At 42.8% G+C, this 23,724-nt stretch overlaps 1 protein-coding gene and 1 long non-coding RNA gene across 6 annotated transcripts in view; both read left to right on the top strand.

Moving 5' to 3' along the window:
• Window positions 1–23,724, top strand: part of cep170aa (centrosomal protein 170Aa) — a 62,999-nt gene that overhangs the window by 9,149 nt on the left and 30,126 nt on the right. For all 5 annotated transcript variants that reach the window (XM_055890025.1, XM_055890024.1, XM_055890023.1 and 2 more), the window contains exons 2-7: window positions 205–364; window positions 7,630–7,719; window positions 13,880–13,961; window positions 14,225–14,280; window positions 17,884–18,091; window positions 21,437–21,574. In XM_055890025.1, coding sequence (XP_055746000.1) covers window positions 260–364; window positions 7,630–7,719; window positions 13,880–13,961; window positions 14,225–14,280; window positions 17,884–18,091; window positions 21,437–21,574 — 679 coding nt within the window. In that variant the 5' untranslated portion in view covers window positions 205–259. The remainder of the gene's footprint in view (window positions 1–204; window positions 365–7,629; window positions 7,720–13,879; window positions 13,962–14,224; window positions 14,281–17,883; window positions 18,092–21,436; window positions 21,575–23,724) is intronic.
• LOC129828809 (uncharacterized) lies at window positions 7,749–9,812 on the top strand. Its single transcript, XR_008755300.1, has 3 exons — window positions 7,749–8,219; window positions 8,474–8,533; window positions 9,352–9,812. It is a non-coding gene; the product is annotated as an uncharacterized LOC129828809 (long non-coding RNA).

Below are 23,724 nucleotides of genomic sequence, written 5' to 3'. Positions count from 1 at the left end.
TGTAGCTTTCCCAGACTGTGCAAGCGCCCGTCAACACACAGCTACTCCAAACCACACAGCTACTCCAGATGCAAAAACATTTTAAAGAATAGCTGTTTTGTAAATACATTTAACTTCTTATTTCTTAGTTCTTTCCTCAATCACTCTTTTTCCACCCCTCTTTCTCTTCCTCATCCACCTTGTCTTTCCTTCTCTCCCTCTCAGGATGACGTAGGGTTGGAGGTGGGAGTGAGTAGCATCGAGCCGTAGCAGAGCAGAGATGAGTCTCACGTCATGGTTCCTGGTGAGCAGCGGGGGCACTCGCCACCGTCTGCCCCGGGAGATGATCTTTGTCGGCCGAGACGACTGCGAGCTCATGCTGCAGGTGAGCACAGCTCCAACTGCTAGAACATAAACTTGATTCAACACAACACAACCCCAGTCACTGTACTCACACTGTTAGACATAGAGCATACCTGAATTAATGACTACTTGGGATTCACAGACTGTTTGCCGAAAGTATCATAGTCTTTTATTATTTTTCTCCATTATATGCTAGCTCCCAGGGGTGATCTGACCATTTTGATAAACGTTGATACGTTGGGCGGGGGCTGTATCTAAGGAAACACCATGCAACATAATCAGACAATGGCAATATTATATATCCACAGGCAGCCTGGTTTAAATAGACAACTTCCTTTGTTTTTAGTGGAGCTGTTGGTGTTTCCAGAGGCTACGCCTGGCGCAGCTAAGCAGGCTGCTGCCGCTGTGAAAGTGATATGGCTGAGAGCACCTTCTTTATATCACACGCATGACCTCTAACCCCTGGGGATTAGGTCATGTGAACACAGCTAGTGACCCCTATGTTGCATGGTTTTAGGAGGAAGGGAATGCATCAAGCTCACTGCCTTTTGAACAACCCTGTTGTTCAGTTTGAATGTGATATGTGCATTTTTACAATGCTATTTTACAAAGCTTGTATCTCCTGAGGATAATGTATCTGCGCTTTGCAAGTTTTGAGACGGGTAAAATATTTAATTTATGCATGAATAGCTGTGTCATTCTTAGTACTATTTCATCTAGGGTCTCATTTTACCACCCCATGGAGTACCAGCCTTGACATCTGAGCAGGGCTCAGCAGAGTACCAGGCTTGACATTTGAGCTGGACTCAGCCGAGTACCAGGCTTGACATCTACGCAGGACTCAGCAGAGTACCAGCCCTGACATCTATGCAGGACTCAGCAGAGTACCAGGCTTGAAATCTGAGCAGGACTCAGCAGAGTACCAGGCTTGACATCTGAGCAGGGCTCAGCAGAGTACCAGGCTTGACATCTGAGCAGGACTCAGCAGAGTACCAGGCTTGACATCTGAGCAGGACTCAGCAGAGTACCAGGCTTGACATCTACGCAGGACTCAGCAGAGTACCAGGCTTGACATCTACGCAGGACTCAGCAGAGTACCAGGCTTGACATCTACGCAGGACTCAGCAGAGTACCAGGCTTGACATCTGAGCAGGGCTCAGCAGAGTACCAGGCTTGACATCTGAGCAGGACTCAGCAGAGTACCAGGCTTGACATCTGAGCAGGACTCAGTAGAGTACCAGGCTTGACATCTGAGCAGGGCTCAGCAGGGGTGTCTTCTAAGGAGAAGCCCTCCCTGAAAACTGTCATAACCTGAATATTCACATGAAACCTGATTATATAACCTCTTATCCCCCTCTGTTCTGCCTCTTTGTTTCTGTGTTGTTACATTGTCTCATGATGTAATTCAGACAATTGGAGAATTGTGAGCCACTAACCTCACACAGACCTGCATTTGTTGTTATTAGAGAAGTCAGGAGTAATAGTATAAAGACTGATAGTAACTGAATGGGCTTTGTTATGGAGTACTCAGGGAGGGCATGCTGCATGGGAATGGTAGTCTACCTCACTCTAGGCTGTGTGTGTGTGTGTGTGTGTGTGTGTGTGTGTGTGTGTGTGTGTGTGTGTGTGTGTGTGTGTGTCCACACATGAAAGTGTGAGAGAGAAAGTCCCAGACAGAGATATTTATAGAAAGTGGGGCAGATACCTCCTGAGTTAGATCTATCCTGACTGAACTGGCTCCATAGGAAGTAGAGTGGCTGCTGCATTGCCAAGTGTAGCGCAGAGAATGGGTGTGGTGTAGCAACAGTATATCATATAATACTTATGAAAAAACGGCTCAATTCAATCTGTATCGCGGAAGTTTCAATTCGCGGTATAGTGCAATTTAAATGTAAAAGCAATGTTCCCGCGTTTGCGGAGACTGCATTCACAGTAAGCGCTGCATATGTTGGCTCAATTGGAAATTACTTTTACATTTCAATCGCGCTACAGCGCGGATCTTCAGCGCTACGGATTGAATCTAGGCCTTAGACATAGATTCTAAAGCAACATAGATTTCAAAGCAACGGCAATGGTTGTACAACTATCCTTCAAAAAGTGTCACAGTACAACGAACAAATAAATGTACATTCTTTGCTCCTTGACGTCAACTCTGTGAATCTAACTAAATTAGACTTTCCAGAACAACTTAAGTAGTTGATTACTCACTGGCCAAGTTTACTTAGTGCCTGTCCCTTTTTCAGCCATGACTCTGTACAACGGGTACATTTATTTACAAGTAACTGAATTGCCTGTAGTGTATGTGTGGCAATACCGATGATGCTTCAGTCCTTAACAGTGATGTAGATAGTGGTAAAAAAAATGGTGGGTAAACTCAGATCACCGGACACGATGAAAAAAGTAACGCTACCTATACTTACAATGTATTTTTCTGCAAAAGGTGGGTAAACTGTTGGGCAAAAGTAAAAGTTGGGCACTCTGCGTTTACTTACCCTCCACTATACCACTGCTCCTTAACTCTGAGACACTTGAAACCCAGGATTCACATACACTTTCTTGGAGACACAAATCAAGAAGTCCTCCTTCAACCTCAGCAATCCTCAGTTTTTCCCTGTCTACTAATGAGTATATAATTAAGCAGCAGGTCATTAATACATCAGCACATCCCCAATAGAAGTGAGAAGGTACCGTGCTAAATGGCTTCTAAAGAACAAACAGTTCAGAGTGCCAGCAAGATACTTAAACGTTTTACTGCTGAAATCATCAGGGTTGGAATGAAAGGAACAAGGAGGCTGTCTTTTAAACAGGGATCCTCTTTTCTTGTGTGGGTCTCTCTGATGACCTGGAGGAAAGAGAGGAGAAGACTGGGTACTTTGTTTAGTGTGAGTCTGCCAACGGAAAATACGCCTAGAGGTCTGGGCCATGTGACTGTTTTTACGGCCACAGTCTTGTTGTCACATGGGTATCTCAGCAATGTACGGGTTTAAGATCCGTTGCATGGCTTCCCAACTCAAGGGTATCAGACTCAAATATGGACCCCTCCCAACTAGGCCTCTTCTAGTTAGTAACAGTCAAATCAAAGCATTATGTTTATGTTTGAAATATTTTTTTTCACGGAGGAAACAGTCTCTCATGCTGTGTTCTCTACAATACTGTATATAGTATATCTACAGTAGGTTTATGTGAGTGTGAATGGTGTGTTTTATTTGTCACTTATGTATAACAAGTCATTTTCACCATGACACTTAGTTACTTCAAATTCAGCAATGACATGCATGATTTTGTAGACAATCGCTCTCCCTTCATTCTCCTGAATCACATAGAATGTTTTCATGCTCTGAACAGAGATGGAAAAGACGAGATTCCAGTATGCCTATGTGTGGGTGCTTTAGCTCTGTCTCTGTATGGATACTCGATATGGCTCGTCTCCTCTGTAGTGTGGGAACTGGGAGATACTGTTCTGTTGTAGGTGGGCTGTATCTCTACTACAGAGTCAGGCCAGATCAAACAAGCCCTGTTATAAGACATGCAGTGTGGCACACAGAGATTAGGTGCATGGGATTAGAGATGAAGCTCCCAGCAGGCCACCTCTCTCTTTCTCTCGCTTCAGGGGGGAATCTTCATTCGAGATCTGTGCACTTACAATAAGTTGACGATTGTGTAAATCATGCATTGATGTCGAATCAAATCAAATTGTATTGGACACATGCACATGGTTAGCAGATGTTAATCCGAGTGTAGCGAAATGCTTGTGATTCTAGTTCCGACCGTGCAGTAATATCTAACAAGTAATCTAACAATTTCACAACAACTACCTTATACACACAAGTGTAAAGGAATGAATAACTACATATAAATATATGGATGAGCGATGGCCGAACGGCATAGGCAAGATGCAGTAGATGGTATAGAGTACAGTATATACATATGAGATGAGTAATGTAAGCTATGTAAACATTATATAAAGTGGCATTGTTTAAAGTGACTAGTGATACATTTATTACATCCAATTTTTAATTATTAAAGTGGCTAGATATTTGAGTCAGTATGTTGGCAGCAGCCACTCAATGTTAGTGATGGCTGTTTAACAGTCTGATGGCCTTGAGATAAAAGCTGTTTTTCAGTTTCTCGGTCCCAGCTTTGATGAACCTGTACTAACCTCGCCTCCTGGATGATAGCGGGGTGAACAGGCAGTGGCTCGGGTGGTTGTTGTCCTTGATCTTTTTGGCCTTCCTGTGTCATCGGGTAGGTGTCCTGGAGGGCAGGTAGTTTGCCCCCGGTGATGCGTTGTGCAGACCTCACTACCCTCTGGAGAGCCTTACGGTTGTGGGCGGAGCATTTGCCGTACCATGCGGTGATACAGCCCGACAGGATGCTCTCGATTGTGCATCGGTAAAAGTTTGTGAGTGATTTTGGTGACAAGCCACATTTCTTCAGCCTCCTGAGGTTGAAGAGGCGCTGTTGCGCCTTCTTCACCATGCTGTCTGTGTGGGTGGTCCATTTCAGTTTGTCCGTGATGTGTACGCCGAGGAATTTAAAACTTTACACCTTCTCCACTACTGTCCCGTCGATGTGGATAGGGGGGTGCTCCCTCTGCTGTTTCCTGAAGTCCACGATCATCTCCTTTGTTTTGTTGCCGTTGAGTGTGAGGTTATTTTCCTGACACCACACTCCGAGGGCCCTCACCTCATCCCTGTAGGCCGTCTCGTCGTTGTTGGTCATCAACCCTACCACTGTAGTGTTGTCTGCAAACTTGATGATTGAGTTGGAGGTGTGCATGCCCACGCAGTCATGGGTGAACAGGGAGTACAGGAGAGGGCTGAGAACGCACCCTTGTGGGGCCCCAGTGTTGAGGATCAGCGGGGTGGAGATGTTGTTTCCTACCCTCACCACCTGGGGGCGGCCTGTCAGAAAGTCCAGGACACAGTTGCACAGGGCGGGGTCGAGACCCAGGGTCTCGAGACCCAGGGTCTCGAGCTTAATGACGAGTTTGGAGGGTACTATGGTGTTAAATGCTGAGCTGTAATCGATGAACAGATTCTTACATGGTATTCCTCTTGTCCAGATGGGTTAGGGCAGTGTGCGATGTGATTGCGATTGTGTTGTCTGTGGACCTGGGTCTAGGGTGTCAGGTAGGGTACAGGTGATATGATCCTTGACTAGTCTCTCAAAGCACTTCTTGATGACGGAAGTGAGTGCTACGGGGCGATAGTCGTTTAGCTCAGTTACCTTAACTTTCTTGGGAACAGGAACAATGGTGGCCATCTTGAAGCATGTGGAAACAGCAGACTGGGATAGGGATTGATTGAATATGTCCGTAAACACACCAGCCAGCTGGTCTGCGCATGCTGTGAGGACGTGGCTAGGGATGCCATCTGGGCCGGCGGGCCTTGCGAGGGTTAACACGTTTAAATGTTTTACTCATGTTGGCTGCGGTGAAGGAGATCCCGCAGGTTTTGGTAGCGGGCCGTTTCAGTGGCACTGTATTGTCCTCAAAGCGAGCAAAGAAGTTGTTTAGTTTGTCTGGGAGCAAGATGTCAGTGTCCGCTACGGGGCTGGTCTCGTGTCTAAGCCGTTGAATTGCGACTCTACTTTGTCTCTATACTGACACTTAGCTTGTTTGATATAGCTACACTGTGAATAGCTACACTGTTTGTATTCGATCATGTTTCCGGTCGCCTTGCCATGAATAAAAGCAGTGCTTCACGCTTTCAGTTTTGCGCGAATGCAATCCACGGTTTCTGGTTGGTGGAAGGTTTTAATAGTCACCGTGGGTACAACATCACCGATGCACTTGCTAATAAACTCGCTAACCGAATCAGCGTATACATCAATGTTGTTGTCTGAGGCTATCCGGTAACATATCCCAGTCCACGTGATCGAGCAATCTTGAAGCGTGGAATCAGATTGGTTGGACCAGCGTTGAACAGACCTGAGCACGGGCGTTTCCTGTTTTAGTTTCTGTCTATAGGCTGGTAGCAACAAAATAGAGTCGTGGTCAGATTTGCCGAAAGGAGGGCTTTGTATGCGTCGCGGAAGTTAGAGTAGCAATGATCCATAATTTTTCCAGCCTGGGTCGCGCATTCAATATGGAAGATTTGTGTGAAGTTAGGATATCTGTCACACGTCACTTAGCCATACTGGCAGTTAAACATATAAACATGCAAACATACACACCTATTCCCTTACAGCTTCAAAATGGACTGGTATTCAAAACAGACAATATTACTCAGACCTAGGCTACTTGGCTAGAGCGATATCAGAAAGGTCTCATCTCTATACTGTATTGTATGTGTCTAGTCCCTGTGCTGTGGTATGTACTGTGTCACAGACACTAGTCTCTTGGTCTAATCTGGTTTGATCTTGTTTGATCACAAACCTAATCTACAGGGGAAGGTTTGCCCTCAACAAATGTGTATATGGCATCAGAATACAGTATCTGCTCTGTGAAAGAATTCTCCATCTGTCCTTTATCCATAGTCTGATCATGATAGTGCCATTTTCCATCACTCATGACAATTAGAATTATGACTGGAATTTGGCATTGAATCCAGAGATGCTGAAAGTGTTATTTTGTTTGGTGTACATCCCTGATACATTCCCTAAATTTTGCAGTATCTAGATGTTTCAAATCAAACTCTATAGAGCTGATAGGGTGCTCTTGGGAGATGGTAAAACATCGAAACTATCTATCTCGCTTCCTCCCTCCACTCCCCCCTACATATTGTGTTATGTGTTTGTGCTTCCATCTCTGTCTGTTTGAGAATAATACAGGGCCTAACTGTCTTGTAAAAAAGGGTGGCAGGTAGCCTAGCAGTTGGGCCAGTAACCGAAAGGTTGCTGGTTTGAATATCCGAGCCAGCAAGGTGAAAAATCTGTCAATGTGCCCTTGAGCAAGGCACTTCAACCTAATTTGTTCCAGGGGCACGGTACTACTAAGGCTGACCCTCTAAAACAACATGTTTCACTGCACCTATCTGGGGTTTGTGATTATTTTAAAAAGTATATATAAAATAAAGTAAAATATAAAATAAAAAGTATATATAAAAAATAAAAAGTATTATGAATGGAAATATACAGTCAGTACCTCTGTGTTTCAAAAATGTAATCTGACTTTAACAATGCATGTTATTCCTCCTTCAAACACTGACATTGCTGCATGATTGGATGTTGATATGATAATGCACACTCTGTTATCTCATGTCAAAAACATTTCAAGATCAGCATTGATGTCAAGTTCTTATCTAACAATGTGTAACACCATTACTGTTGTGTTTGTGTTTACAGTCACGGAGTGTTGACAAGCAGCATGCAGTCATCAACTACGAGTTAACCAGCGATGAGCACAAAGTCAAGGACCTTGGCAGCCTGAACGGGGTGAGTGAGAGGAGGGTGTAGGTGTAGGGGAGGAGAAGAGATGTAAAGGGGTCAGGGGTTAAAGGGACATTTCACCGCTGTTCCATTTCACTATATTTGTCCATTAATGTGCTATTAACATATCATATGTGTAATAAACATTTTGAATTTCCTCACTACACGCATATACGAGCGTTTCTGCATCTCACCAGTAGAAACGGGCCAGCTACATTTCCGGGCTGTAAGCAAACCACAATATCCAGAATTCTTATCGATTTCAGGACGTAGTACCACCCGTGGAGGTGTATCCAGTTGATGTGAGAAATATCAAAATATCTGTATTTGTAGCCAGCACTTTCAGCCAGAAGGTTTCGAAACGGAACTGAAGTCTCAACTAATGGGGTTACCATGTCGACCGAATGTTGAAAAGTGATGCTATTCCATCGATTTTCCCCTTCACTTCAAAGAGGAAGGCATCTGATCCGCCAACATCAGAACCGCAGAAAAGAGGTCGAGCTGAGGTAACGTAGCTAACGATAACTAGCTAACTAGCTAGCGTTGAACTTCATTTGTTTATCTAAACCAAAAACTAGATAGCTAGCTTTCATAATACGCTAGCTAGACATTCCAAACTATATCAATGTAGTTAGCCAGCTGCTATCTGGTGATGTGATTTGTAACTTTGCAAGTAAACGTTAGCTTCGTTAGATTACGTTAGCTAACCATTAGCTAGCTAACTAACTACCGCAGTGGCTAATGTGACTGTTCTATTTAGAGTCCGATTCCATCAACATATGCAGAGGCATCAACATCAAGCTCAGCACCCGGAACTAGTGTAAGTCACTTTCTAAAACCTACTAAATATTTCCATGACACCATGATGAGCAAATAAATATACTGGAACTAGGCATGAACATAGTCGTGTTGTCATCGTTGGTGCGTTTACAAGTACTGTAGGCTGCAACTTCTACTGTATGGTGTGAGTGACTGAGTGGGTATTGTGTGTGAAGGCATGATCTTTTGACATGAGGGGTGTGGGTGGATGTAGTACATTGTTTAAGTGTGTATTGGTGGAGAAACAGTTGTAAAATGTTGGCTAATCACTGACTACTGTGTGTTCTACACACTAATCCTGCTGCTGATGACAGACTTTGACACCAGCTTTAGTAGTACAGAGCCTGTAGACCCATTGGAAGAAAGATTTCAGCCTTGAAATAGCTCAAACTCATCATGATCTGACTTTAAAACAAGCCACGACAGCCAAAGGTATTTATGAAAGCAAAATCACCAATACACTGAACTGTCTACAAGACAAGTGCTCTTAAAAACGTTTCACACTCTTGCAGTCAGTTCTTTGGCATGGGTGAGGGGCTGATAGAATACTCTTCTAGCCTATTCACTCTATTGTTAGCAGTGTTTTTCTACTCAACAGCACAACTGTAGGTGCTCATACACAACAATACACGACTAGACTGCCCCCCCCCCCCCCCCCCAATGTTTCACATCTTTGCTAACAGCCTATTTCAATGCCCCATTATTGACTCTGAGTGTAACAAAACACATACCAGTCTACTGTACCCTTTTTTGTTTACAGATTAACATGGTTTATTCTATGGTTACACATCCCCATGATCAGTCTTCATATCGTTCCAGGAGACTTGCAGTACAATCAAATCTTCTGCAAGAGTTGGAATCAGTGGGTGGTGAAGTAAGTGTATGAGAGACTAGTCCACCTGGCTGTGGAGTGCAGGAAGAACCAGATGGTTGTCTACAAGGAGCCAGAGTCACAGCCCCACAAACCCAACATCGCCACAGCGCAAAAGCCTGCAAAACCAGCAAGAAGAACACAAGAAGAAGTTCACCAGCTGAAGAACATTCTAGAACCTGCCTGGAACATTCAACCAACACAACATTCATATTCAGTTAGACTGATGTTGTAATATAATATAGAATGCCCAGCATGCGCACAACTGCATTGTGGTATAGATATTGCTACAGTAGGTGTTGTACATACAGTATGTATATAATGGTGTTTTATATATATTTTTAAACTGTACTGACAAGTGACTAAATTATTCCATCTGCATAAGAAACCAATAAAGAGTTGACTTCAACTTCTGGAGCAGTTCATTCTAATATTCATGAAATGTATTTGGATCAACTAGCTTCAGTCTTACAGCTAAAACAAATGATGCAGGGAGTTGGTGTAGCATTTGAACTTACATTTGTTGGCAAGTTAACATGTTTCAATAAAACAGTAGATTAGTCTGTCAATATAGCAAATACTGTAAGTAGACATGGCTTGTATTCAAGACGAGGTTTATTTGCTCTGGAGACCGAGGTGAGTTTACATAGCAGTATGCAGGAACAGTTATGGCAATGTATGACATATACAGTAGAATAAAAATATACCACTAACGCTTATAATAGATGCTACAGTTCAACAAAGGGAATACATGCATATGGTGTGTTTGGGTGACTATAATACATTTTAGGTATTGCAAATGCACAACTAGTTTGGCTAGCTTGCCTTGTAGTGGTACTAGCAAGCCGAAGCATGACCTGAAAAACATTACCGCGTGTAAGAAGAGAGCTTATATTGCTAGCTAGCTACCGGCAGCAAAACAGCTTACTCGTTTGTCAATTGCCTTCATGAGTCCTGGTCTAGTGGGTCTAGGCTGCCACCGCTGCTATTTGATCTTGCAATTATTTTTCTCACTGTCTCAACTCCTCTTCAATGTATTCCGGCTCAAATAAATAGGGATCTATGTTCCTATGTAAAAGAACATTAAAACATGTTTTTGTCTTCCTGCTTTTCTTGAATAGAGGAATCATCAGAAGCAACCACTGTAGCTAATTATTTAGCAATCCCGGATAGACGGTAACATAGCTCCGGTGAACCTGTAAACTATTTTCCGCCCCCATTTGGAAAAGTCTGCCTTTAAGGGTGGGAACAAGGAAGTAGGGCTCCCGTCAGGCTGTAATCTTTACAAAGCCAGGGAAATGGAAAATGAGTCAACCTAAATATCCTGAAATGGCCTGGCAGATAGGCACATGATTGAGACAAGTTCAATGGCTTTATTGAATAAGGACAACTATATCTACTCGCTGCTAACTTGATCGTGCAATCGGCGAAACCCAAAGGCCACAATAATTACTACAAAACATGACTCCATTCATTTTTAGATCAGACAGCAGGCTCAAACAACCAATGGCGTCATTGGTTGAACTCTCCCAGTGCGAAAATAGAAAATACAACTATAGTGCATAATTATGTCTGAAACACAGTCTTATCATTCATAATTATGTGGGGAGACTGGAAAAACATCCCAAAGTGTTGAGCGGTAAAGTTTCCCTTTAAGTGCTTCATCTCTAGGCTAATAAAATTTGCTCCAGCTTTATCTTGAGAAGGCTGGGTTTATTACCTCATCTGTAAATGTGTGTCATATGGCATTAAAAGAACGTATTCTCATATGACGTGCCCATATTCTACACCATGATTTTTCACGGCAGAGTAAACCATGTTGAAGTGCTCTTCCCGCCACATGGTGTGAGTAATGTGTTAGTTAGGCCTAGTTCTGCTGATGGCTCAGTGTGTAAATCACTCAGTGTGTAGGCTAACCCACTAGCTTGGAACCACTGTGACACATTATCTCAGGCAGGAAGCTGAAGTCATAACCTCTTTCTCCTGAATCATGCTCCAGCATTCCTCCCCCGCAGTCCAAGGGCCCGTAGCGACAGGAAGTAGCACTCCATCCCATGCTGGGCCAATCAGAGCCTGACTGCTGAATGACCTGCACATCTTGCTCATCTTTAGGATAGATCTTGAATCATAAGGAAAGTCAGCGGTATGACTTATTAGGTGTATACTCAATCTGTCTGTCCAGGACTCTGTTCTGATAAATCCTGATAACAACAATAGCTAGTCTATAGTCATAACTGCATCTCCTAAATAGACATTGTAACAACCTCTCAGCAAAGATTTCAATTACCCAATTCAACCCTGCTTCTCTTTTAGAGTGACTTTAAATAGTGGCCTTCCGAGTGGCACAGGGGTCTAAGGCACTGCATCTCAATGCTTGAGGCGTCACTACATACCCAGGTTCGATCCCAGGCTGTGTCACAGCTGGCCGTGACTGGGAGACCCATGAGGCAGCGCACAGTTGGCCCAGTGTCATCTGGGTTAGGGAAGGATTTTGCCAGCCGTGATTCCCTTGTCCCATCGTGCTCTAAAGACTCCTTGTGGATGGCTTCCGGGTTAAGCAAGCAGTGCGGCTTGGCAGGGTCGTGTTTTGGAGGATGCATGGCTCTCGACCTTCGCCTCTCTGATTCCGTACGGGTGTTGCAGCGATGGGACAAGAATGTAACTACCAATTGGGGTAAAAATAATAAAAAATGGTCAGAGGGACTTAAAATAGAGGACCTGTGAGGCGTCTGTTTCTCAAACTAGGCACTCTAATGTACTTGTCCTTTGGCTCAGTTGTGCACTGGGGCCTCCCACTCCTCTTTCTATTCTGGTTAGAGACAGTTTGCTCTGTTCTGTGAAGGCAGTAGTACACAGCGTTGTACCAGATCTTTAGTTTCTTGGCAATTTCTCACATGGAATAGCCTTCATTTCTCAGAACAAGAATAGACTGATGAATATCATTAGAAAGTTCTTTGTTTCTGGCCATTTTGAGCCTGTAATCGAATCCACAAAGGCTGATGCTCCAGATACTCAATCAATCAATAAATCAATCAAATGTATTTATAAAGCTCTTCTTACATCAGCTGATGTCACAAAGTGCTGTACAGAAACCCAGCCTAAAACCCCAAACAGCAAACAATGCAGGTGTAGAAGCACAGTGGCTAGGAAAAACTCCCTAGAAAGGCCAACACCTAGGAAGAAACCTAGAGAGGAACGAGGCTATAACGGGTGGCCAGCCCTCTTCTGGCTGTGCCGGGTGGAGATTATAAAAGAACATGGCCAAGATGTTCAAATGTTCATAGATGACCAGCAGGGTCAAATAATAATAATCACAGTGGTTGTAGAGGGTGCAACAGGTCAGCACCTCAGGAGTAAATGTCCGTTGGCTTTTCATAGCCGATCATTCAGAGTATCTCTACCACTCCTGCTGTCTCTAGAGAGTTGAAAACAGAAGGTTTGTCCGGTGAACTGGTCAGGTTCAATAGCCGCAGGCAGAACAGTTGAAACTGGAGCAGCAGCACGACTAGGTGGACTGGGGACAGCAAGGAGTCATCAGGCCAGGTAGTCCTGAGGCATGGTGCTAGGGCTCAGGTCCTCTGAGAGAGAGAGAAATAAAGAAAGAGAATAAGCAGAGGGCAGTGATTTTACAATGCAAACCAAGTCCATTTTTTTTTTTCTTCTCTTTACTCAATTAGTCTAAGGAAGGACAGTTTTATTGCTTCTTTAATCAGAACAACAGTTGTCAGGTGTGCTAACATAATTGCAAAAGGGTTTTTAAATTATCAATTAGCCTTTTAAAACTGGCCTTCCTTAGACTAATTGAGTAAAGAGAGAAAAAAAATTGGAACACAGGAGTGATGCCATTGGAACACAGGAGTGATGGTTGCTGATAATGGGCCTCTGTACGCTTATGTAGATATTCCATATAAAATCAGCCATGTCCAGCTTCAATAATCATTTACAACATTAACAATGTCTGCACTGTATTTCTGATCAATTTGATGTCGTTTTAATGAACAGAAAATGTGCTTTTCTTTCAAAAACAAGGACATTTCTAACTGACCCCAAACTTTTGAACGGTAGTGTATATTCAAAACATTAAAAAATAAATAGAGCTGTCTTTTCTTGTATAATGTCACTTTGGCTGGTTCTTATGGGGGTAATGGAGAGACCTGCAAGAAAACCAGAAATCACATTTACTTATTATTTTTACAGTCCTGATCTAATACAACCCTGATCCAGCCATCACCCTTTCACCTTTACATTTTTGATGATTTGTATCTGAGAATGAAAGGTGATATGATTGTATTCTGGGTTAAGTGTAGCCTGAAATTAAGTGTGCTGGGAACAGTTTCCCTAAATTCATTATGTATTTACCCGTGGGGGTTTTAAGCAATGAGAACTGGGCTGGCATGCCTGGAGAGAGTCCGAGAGCAGTGAATTTACAATGCAATCCATGTTCAAAAAGGTTTTTTCTCTTTTCTCTCCATACAGACATTTGTGAATGATGTTCGAATCCAGGAGCAGATGTATATCACTTTGAAGATTGATGACAAGTTAAGGTTTGGATATGATATCCTTTCAATCATTCCGTTGTTACAACCTTAGTGACACAACAGTACTTCAATCCCTAAAAACATGTACCATCTGTTAATTCAATTGCTCTCGTCCCACTGATCATTTGTCAAGCTGTATAGTTTTTAAGTGTCAAGCTGTCATTCACTCTATTGTGGTTTTGGCCTTGAATGACTGTTATGTGTGTATAATGAAGTGGCTGTGAGGATAGATGCAAACAGTGATAGATACAAACAACTGTCTTTCCTTAACCTGTCTCACATACCAACCTGTTCACGGTGGTGCGAGGCGAGATGACTGTCCCAGACGAGGCTCTGCAGGTAAGACACTTCCTGCATCGCTGAACTCCAGACACAACACACATTACACAACACACACCACACAGCCCTGTGTATGCAACCTTCACTAGACACAGACCTACATGTACAGAGCCTCCAGAAAGTATTCACACCCCTTGACTTTTTCCACATTTTGTTGTGTTACAGCCTGAATTTAAAATGGATTAAATTGAGACGTTTCTGTCACTGGCCTACACACACTGAACCATAATGTGTAATTATGTTATTTTTTAAACTGATTAATAAAAAATGTGAAGCTGAAATGTCTTGAGTCGATAAGTATTCAACCCCTTTGTTATGGCAACCCTAAATAAGTTCAGGAGTAAAAATGTGCTTAACAAGTCACATAATAAGTTGCATGGACTCACTCTGTGTGCAATAATAGTGTTTAACATGATTTTTGAATGACTACCTCATCTCTGTACCCCACACATACAATTATCTGTAAGGTCCCTCAGTCGAGCAGTGAATTTCAAACACAGATTCAACCACAAAGTCCAGTGAGGTTTTCCAATGCTTCGCAAAGAAAGGCGCCTATTGATAGATGGGTAAAAATAAAAAAGCTGACATTGAATATCCCTTTGAGCATTGTGAAGTTATTAATTACACTTTAGATGGTGTATCAATACACCCAGTCACTACAAAGATACAGGCGTCCTTCCTAACTCAGTTACCGGAGAGGAAGGAAACCGCTCAGGGATTTCACGATAAGGCCAATGGTGACTTTAAAACAGTTTCAGAGTTTAATGGCTGTGATAGGAGAAAACAGAGGATGGATCAACAACATTGTAGTTACTCCACAATACTAATCTAAATGACAGAGTGAAAAGAAGGAAGCTCGTACAGAATAAAAATATTCCAAAACATGCATCCTGTTTGCAACAAGGCACTAAAGTAATACAGCAAAAAGCAATTAACGTTTTATTGTAAATACAAAGTGTTATGTTTGGGGCAAATCCAATACAACACATTACTGAGTACCACTCTCCATATTTTCAAGCATAGTGGTGGCTGCATCATGTTATGGTTATTCTTGTAATCGTTAAGGACTGGGGAGTTTTTCAGGATAAAAAATAAGCAGAATGGAGCTAAGCACAGGCAAAATCCCTAAGAAAAACCTGGTTCAGTCTGCTTTCCACCAGACACTGGAAGATGAATTCACCTTTCAGCAGGACAATAACTTAAAACACAAGAGTTGCTTACCAAGAAGACTCAGAGTTACAGTTTTGACTTAAATCTGCTTGAAAATCTATGGCAAGACCTGAAAATGGTTGTCTAGCAATGATCAACTACCAATTTGACAGAGCTTGAAAAAATATGAAAAGAATAATGAGCAAATATTGTACAATCCAGGTGTGCTAAGCTAAGAGACTTACACAGAAAGACTCACAGCTGTAATCGCTGCCAAAGGTGATTCTAACATGTATTGACTCAGGGGGTTGAATACTTACAGTATCTAATGAAGATATATTAGCGGTTTATTTTTTACAAATGTTAGAATTTTTCTTCCACTTTGAGTAATTTGTGTAGGTCGTTGACAAAAAAATGACAATTAAATACCTTTTACTCCCACTTTGTAACACAACAAAATGTGGAGAAAGTCAAGGGGTGTGAATACTTTCTGAAGGCACTGTGCACAATATCTATTTTGTTCTCAATATTGTGCTGAAATATCTAATTAATGCTAAATATGAAAGTAGCACCGGTTATATCATAGTATAAAAAAGTGTTTGTACAGTCGTGGCAAAAGTTTTGAGAATGACACAAATATTAATTTTCACAAAGTTTGCTGCTTCACTGTTTTTAGATATTTTTGTCAGATGTTACTATGGAATACTGAAGTATAATTACAAGCATTTCATAAGTGTCAAAGGCTTTTATTGACAATTACATGAAGTTGATACAAAGAGTCAATATTTGCAGTGTTGACCCTTCTTTTTCAAGACCTCTGCAATCTGCCCTGGCATGCTGTCAATTGACTTCTGGGCCACATCCTGACTGATGGCAGCACATTCTTGCATAATCAATGCTTGGAGTTTGTCAGAAATTGTGGGTTTTTGTTTGTCCACCCGCCTCTTGAGGATTGACCACAAGTTCTCAATGGGATTAAGGTCTGGGGAGTTTCCTGGCCATGGACCCCTGAGCCACTTAGTTATCACTTTTGCCTTATGGCAAGGTGCTCCATCATGCTGGAAAATGCATTGTTCATCACCAAACTGTTCCTGGATGGTTGGGAGAAGTTGGTCTCGGAGGATGTGTTGGTACCATTCTTTATTCATGGCTGTGCTCTTAGGCAAAATTGTGATTGAGCCCACTCCCTTGGCTGAAAAGCAACCCCACACATGAATGGTCTCAGGATGCTTTATTACTGTTGGCATGACACAGGACTGATGGTAGCGCTCACCTTGTCTTCTACGGACAAGCTTTTTTCCGGATGCCCCAAACAATCGGAAAGGGGATTCATCAGAGAAAATGACTTTACCCCAGTCCTCAGCAGTCCAATCCCTGTACCTTTTGCAGAATATCAGTCTGTACCTGATGTTTTTCCTGGAGAGAAGTGGCTTCTTTGCTGCCCTTCTTGACACCAGGCCATCCTCCAAAAGTCTTCGCCTCACTGTGCGTGCAGATGCACTCACACCTGCCTGCTGCCATTCCTGAGCAAGCTCTGTACTGGTGGTGCCCCGATCCCGTAGCTGAATCAACTTTAGGAGACGTCCTGGACCTTGCTGGATCTTCTTGGGCGCCCTGAAGCCTTCTTCACAACAATTGAACTGCTCTCCTTGAAGTTCTTGATGATCCGATAAATGGTTGATTTAGGTGCAATCTTACTGGCAGCAATATCCTTGCCTGTGAAGCCCTTTTTGTGCAAAGATGATGAAAGCACGTGTTTCCTTGCAAGTAAATATGGCTGACAGAGGAAGAACAATGATTCCAAGCACCACCCTCCTTTTGAAGCTTCCAGACTGTTATTCAAACTCAATCAGCATGACAGAGTGATCTCCAGCCTTGTCCTCAACAACACCTGTGTTAACGAGAGAATCACTGACATGATGTCAGCTGGTCCTTTTGTGGCAGGGCTGAAATGCAGTGGAAATGTTTTTTGGGGATTCAGTTAATTTACATGGCAAAGAAGGGCTTTGCAATTAATTGCAATTCATCTGATCACTCTTCATAACATTCTGGAGTATATGCAAATTGCCATCATACAAACTGAGGCAGCATACTTTGTGAAAATTTATATTTGTGTCATTCTCTCTTACAGCCACGACTGTAAGTAGACTCATGAGCTCATAGCTAGCCCCATGCAAATATAACTTTGGGCTATGTGTGTGTGTGTGTGTGTGTGTGTGTGTGTGTGTGTGTGTGTGTGTGTGTGTGTGTGTGTGTGTGTGTGTGTGTGTGTGTGTGTGTGTGTGTGTGTGTGTGTGTGTGTGTGTGTGAGTGTGTGTGTGTGTGTCAGCGTCTGTGTCAGCATTAGATGAAAGATGATATTTCTGGCCATGACCGTGTACTCTGTCTTCCCCTGCTGTGTCTCTTCCACTCTCTCTCTCCCTTGCCCCCTCACTGTCTCCCTCCCTCCCTCAGCATGAGAAGTTCACCAGCCAGCTCCAGCTGAGTAAGAAGCCCTCCAACTGTGAGCCCACCAAGTCACCTGCCAAATCTCCTGCCAAGTCCCCTGCTAAGACCCCCAAGTCCTCCAGCTGCAGACCAGTCGAGAGCAAGGCAGCCGAGGGGACCATGGAGCCATCAGCCAAACCTGCCGAATCACACAAGGGAGATGACAAGATGGCAGGTGAGAGCAGGAAGCACATATAAGAGATGACATGTATGTTGTACATTACGGTATGATCCAGTCATTTCAGGGAATAACTTAATGGGATATTTCATTGTTGATCTTCAAGTGATTCAGTCATTACGCAGTATTTGGAGATTTTGGCAATTTCTGCATCCAAGTTGTGACTAGATTCATAATTCCATTTAATACCGATAGCATTTTAGAATCAGTATTCTAAATGAGTAAGCAACGAATGTCAAGATCCTACCGTAGATTATACAGTATAGATAGACATGTCATCTGAAAAGACTAATCAACCTCTACTTTTCACTGCCTGTATCTTCTGGAGCTTTTTCTTTTCATGTATTGCCTGTAATAAAAGAGTGAGGGCTTAGGGCGGATGTTTAAATAACACATTGTAAATCCAGCTGAATCTCGTTAAAGCAACCTTAAAAACAACACAATAATCTGAACAACTGTCCCTGTACCACTGGAGGGTCTTATCTGATTGGCCAGCCTAGTATGCTCCTGTGCCCACTATCAGTAGCTGAATGAGTATTATTCCAATCAAATAGCTATAATTATCTACAGGAGGCAGTAGAGTGTCTGCAGCTGCTCCTGCTCTCCTCTCTCTCTGTTTCTGTTTCTGTCATCTCTCCCCTGTGCTCTTGGCAGGAGGAATGTCCGCTACACTTGCATCGTTTACACGCTCAATAGTCAATTCACTCAGCTGGAGTGAGAGCTTATGCTGGTGTTGGTGTAGGTAACAGTGGATATTTTACTGATTTTAGTGTTTCTTACAGTGTGTGGTACAGATACTGGATACTCTGTGGGAGGCTGAGGAGATGTCTTGAGTTGAATAGCTGCTGTATTACAGATGCCGCAGTATATTTGTCTAGCTTTTAACAGGGGAACCATGGCTTTTGCATTGTGATAGTACATGGTTCATTGTCATTACATTAGGAATCTCAGAGGGAGTTTTTGCTATGCACTGGCCTTTTACAGTAGGTTACCTGGGGTGCCAGGTAGCCTAGGCTATCGAAAGGTCGCTGGTTCGAATCCCTGGGCCGATTAGGTGAAAAATCTGTCTACATAACCTTGAGCAAGGCACTTAACCCTAATTGCTCCTGTAAATTGCTCTGGATAAGAGTGTCTGCTAAATGACTCAAATGTTAAGCTGTTTGGTCCCTATGGATTGAGTAGTTTGTTCTGAAATATGAGAAGATGTCGTTAATGAATGGTTTTAGCCATTGTCTATAGTCTCAGGATCAAAACAACAGATGTTCTAACACTGTCATATGGGGCATCAGGCTTAATCCATAAGCCCAGTGTACCAACATTACATGCAACCCTGCTTGCCACCCACTATGTGTTTAATTACAACATCTGCAGTGGGGGCCTTCAGCACTAGGCCTATAATGATAGGCAGAGGCACATCCACATGCGTCTCCTCCATTACCCGACGGCCCTTAAAAAATAGGAGGCAGGAAGCGTTTACATGTGTTTCTCCTTCGCTGCCACCTGGATATTTTAGCCTGTTAATTGTCAGTTTGATGCTAATGTGTTGGTCCCCCCTGACGACTCAGACTCAGGGAATCACTGTATGTTCCCTTTGCTCTCTGCAGCACACCACACCACCATAGGTTCACTGGAGATATTACGCAAGCAGGCATAGATCCTCACCAGGCTTGCAGCATTTATAGGCACCTCACCAATCTTGCAGCAGTAATAGGCATTTAAAGGCATTTTTAACACAAGCATCTGTAAGTATGCGCTGCAATTAATGCTTTCTCTGGGTTTTGTTCAACATATGTAGGATCTTAATTTGAGCTAGTTTGCCACAGCAGAAAAATTATCTTGCAGCAACAGGAAATGTGAATTATTATGTGGATTATATTTAATGGTGGTTTTTGCAGGGGTTGATCGGTTTTTCGGAAGGAAAAATCAAGTCTGAAATTCTGAAGTGGGAGTTACAAACTTCAGAAGTCTTTTAAACCTTAAATATACAACAAGTTTTAAATGTCTTGCATTTCAGAAAAGTTGCCCTGAAACAGGGTGATCAAATGAAGATCCGGCATCTGCATGCAAAGTCAGTGCTTACTTAAACTTGAAGTGATTATGTTCCATTTAGCTATTGGGCCTTTATTTGAAGTAAATTGGCCTACACATCATGTCCCGACCTGGGTTCAACTAGCAACATACTATTGGGCTTGACTTGGACTGAAATAGATGCCGGTACTCAGCTCTGGTGAACTCCTGCCCAAGTCAAGAACTGGTCACACCAATGTAAACATCATAGCTGTCACGTTCCTGACCTATTTCTGTTAGTTTGTTATGTGTGTTAGTTGGTCAGGACGTGAGGTTGGGTGGGCATTCTATGTTTTCTGTTTTTGTGTTGGTTTTTGGGTTGCCTGGTATGGCTCTTAATTAGAGGCAGGTGTTTGGCGTTCCTCTAATTAAGAGTCATATTTAGGTAGGCGTTGTCACAGTGTTCGTTGTGGGTGATTGTCTTCCGTGTCTGTGTTTGTACACCACGCGGGACTGTTTACGGTTTGTTCGGTTTGTGTAGCCTATGTTCTTATTCGTGCGTTTTTCTTGTTTTATGTAAGTACGTCGTCTAGGTCTGTCTACACCGTTTGTTGTTTTTGTTAGTTTAATCAAGTTCGTGTTTCGTTAATAAAATATGTCTTTTCCCTACGCTGCGCCTTGGTTCCCTCAATACTCCTCCTCTTCAGATGAAGAGGAGGAGGACTGCCGTTACAATAGCTCGATTCAGCTGGGTGAAGTCAGAGTATTGTTGTGAAGTCTTAGAGGGATACACTGGTAGTCATACATCTATTTATGACTCCAGGCCTTTAGCAGCGGGGGGAGGAGAAGGTAGAAATATCCCATCTGTAACACCGAGAAATGTCTCCGTTGGGTCAAATGAGGTTCAGACAAAGTCCAGGAAGAGATTCTCCTCTTAACATTTCAACCGATAAACAGAGCCAACCTCCAGCCAGTCTGTTTGAAGTCAGATCTGCCATATGTGTTGGTTGTGTGTTGAGTTAAGCTCATTGGTGATAAGGGATCAGAGCATGGTGTTGATGGGTTTGTCCCTCTGTGTCCTGCTGACTGGGTTATGTAGGTCAGTGGAATGGCTAAAGCCAAATCAATGCTCCATGACCCATCATCCAGCTTTAAGACAGAGGGATTAAAATACATTAGTGCAGCTGTGCTCAGGAAGTATTGCATGACCATCACAGTAACTACTGGTCTGTTACTGTGTCCATTGATTTCATTCATGTACATGCATGTTTCACAAGCACAATGGGTAGATTATTCAATCTAAATCTAGTGAAACTTCTTGTGTTTGTGTTATAGGTGACATAGCAGCATTGCACCGGGGAACCCCTCTGTATGGACAGCCATCTTGGTGGGGGGATGGGGACGCAGACGATGAGAACTCCTTCAAGCAGGAGACCAAGACGTGTGGAAAGAAGCATGACAGCTCTGCAGCAGGTAAGAACCCCAAAAAATGACCTCATCATATCTCAAATAAAAACAAATGTGTACATGGCAAGATGTTCAGATACATGCATACTGTACAGTATACTCAAAGGCCTAAAGAACATGATCCAATGACATTCCTGATGGCTTGAGTTCAAATCAAGATAAACTGATCTGCTATCTTTTTACTCGTGTTTAGTTTTTATGAATTGGCAGGGAATTTGAACTGGCAATTTGTTTGTAGACGTTCCTGGTTGATCATTGTAGCCTATGCAATGTTTGTTCTGAAATAATCCCGTGGTTATAACAGAACTATAGCATGCCAACGTTGGAACATAAAGTGCAGAATACTTTCTGTAAATAGTGAAATGGTGGCTTTATGTTAATTCCCAGGCTTATCCTGTTTCTGTGTATTGAGGGTAATGGCCATCCGGACTCGCAGTACACAGTGTGTATATACACTGTGTGTGTCTGTGTTTGTCCGGAGGACTGGGATCCCATTAACTTGTGCTGGGCAGGAGTAACAGGATTAGAGATTAGGCCAGGCTTGGACGCAGCAGGACACCCAATGGGTGCTGGGGTGGACTGGGGGAAGGCCGACCAGACCTCTTAGACTATTAGATCATAGTGCTGTCCTTACACTATCAACAGTCAGAGCTGGATCAATAGCACCAGTGCAGTGCATGTCCTCGGCAGCCCTTAGGAAAGCCAACATTTTGGGATAAATTGAGGCTTGTGATCGGAAAGCCTGGAGGACTTTTATTTTAATTCAAGTATGGGAGAGGTTGCATCTACCATGGAACTCAGTAAGTTGAAGCAATTTAACAGTTTCTTTGTGTGACCATTGACATGTGTAGAAAGTGTAGTGTAGCTACCTTTGAATTACAATTCTATTAAACAACAGTCGATTAATGTAAGGATATTTGTATTATGACCATGTTCATTTTGGGGGGAAATGCACAGTTAAAGTCTGAAGTTTACATACACCTTAGCCAAATACATTAAAACTCAGTTTTTCACAATTCCTGACATTTAATCCTAGTAAAAATTCCCTATCTTAGGTCAGTTAGGATCACCACTTTATTTGAAGAATGTGAAATGTCAGAATAATAGTAGAGAGAGTGATTTATTTCAGCTTTTATTTCTTTCATCACACTCCCAGTGGGTCGGAAGTTTACATACACTCAGTATTTGGTAGCATTGCCTTTAAATTGTTTAATGTTTCGGGTAGCCTTCCACAAGCTTCCCACAATAAGTTGGGTGAATTTTGGCCCATTCCTCCTGACAGAGCTGGTGTAACTGAGTCAGGTTTGTAGGCCTCCTTGCTCGCACATGCTTTTTCAGTTCTGCCCACACATTTTCAATAGGATTGAGGTCAGGGCTTTGTGATGGCCACTCCAATACCTTGACTTTGTTGTCCTTAAGCCATTTTGCCACAACTTTGGAAGTATGCTTGTGGTCATTGTCCATTTGGAAGACCCATTTGCGACCAAGCTTTAACTTCCTGACTGATGTCTTGAGATGTTGCTTCAATATATCCACATCATTGTCCGCCCTCATGATGCCATCTATTTTGTGAAGTGCACCAGCACCTCCTGCACCAAAGCACCCCCACAACATGATGCTGCCACCCCTGTGCTTCACGGTTGGGATGGTGTTCTTCGGCTTGCAAGCCTCCTCTTTTCCCTCCAAACATAACGATGGTCATTATGGCCAAACAGTTCTATTTTTGTTTCATCAGACCAGAGGACATTTCTCCAAAAAGTACGATCTTTGTGTAACGGTTGTCCTCCTCCTCTTCGTCCGAAGAGGAGGAGTAGGGATTGGACCAAAGCGCAGCGTTTGTATATGACATAATGAATTTATTAAATTAAAGACGAAACACGAAGAACACTTGAATAACTTACAAAATAACAAAACGAAAGTAGACAGACCTGGACTAGAGAACTTACATATACACGAAGAACGCACGAACAGGTACAGACTACACAAACAAACGAACAAACAAAACAGTCCCGTGTGGTGCACATACACAGACATGGAAGACAACCACCCACAAACAAACAGTGTGAACAGCCTACCTTTATATGGTTCTCAATCAGAGGAAAAGTCAAACACCTGTCTCTGATTGAGAACCATGTAAGGCTAATTACAAATGACCT

The sequence above is a fragment of the Salvelinus fontinalis genome, chromosome 30, assembly GCF_029448725.1.
Source record: "Salvelinus fontinalis isolate EN_2023a chromosome 30, ASM2944872v1, whole genome shotgun sequence".
Lineage (NCBI taxonomy): Eukaryota > Metazoa > Chordata > Actinopteri > Salmoniformes > Salmonidae > Salvelinus > Salvelinus fontinalis.
This window is presented reverse-complemented; position numbering and strand designations above follow the sequence as displayed.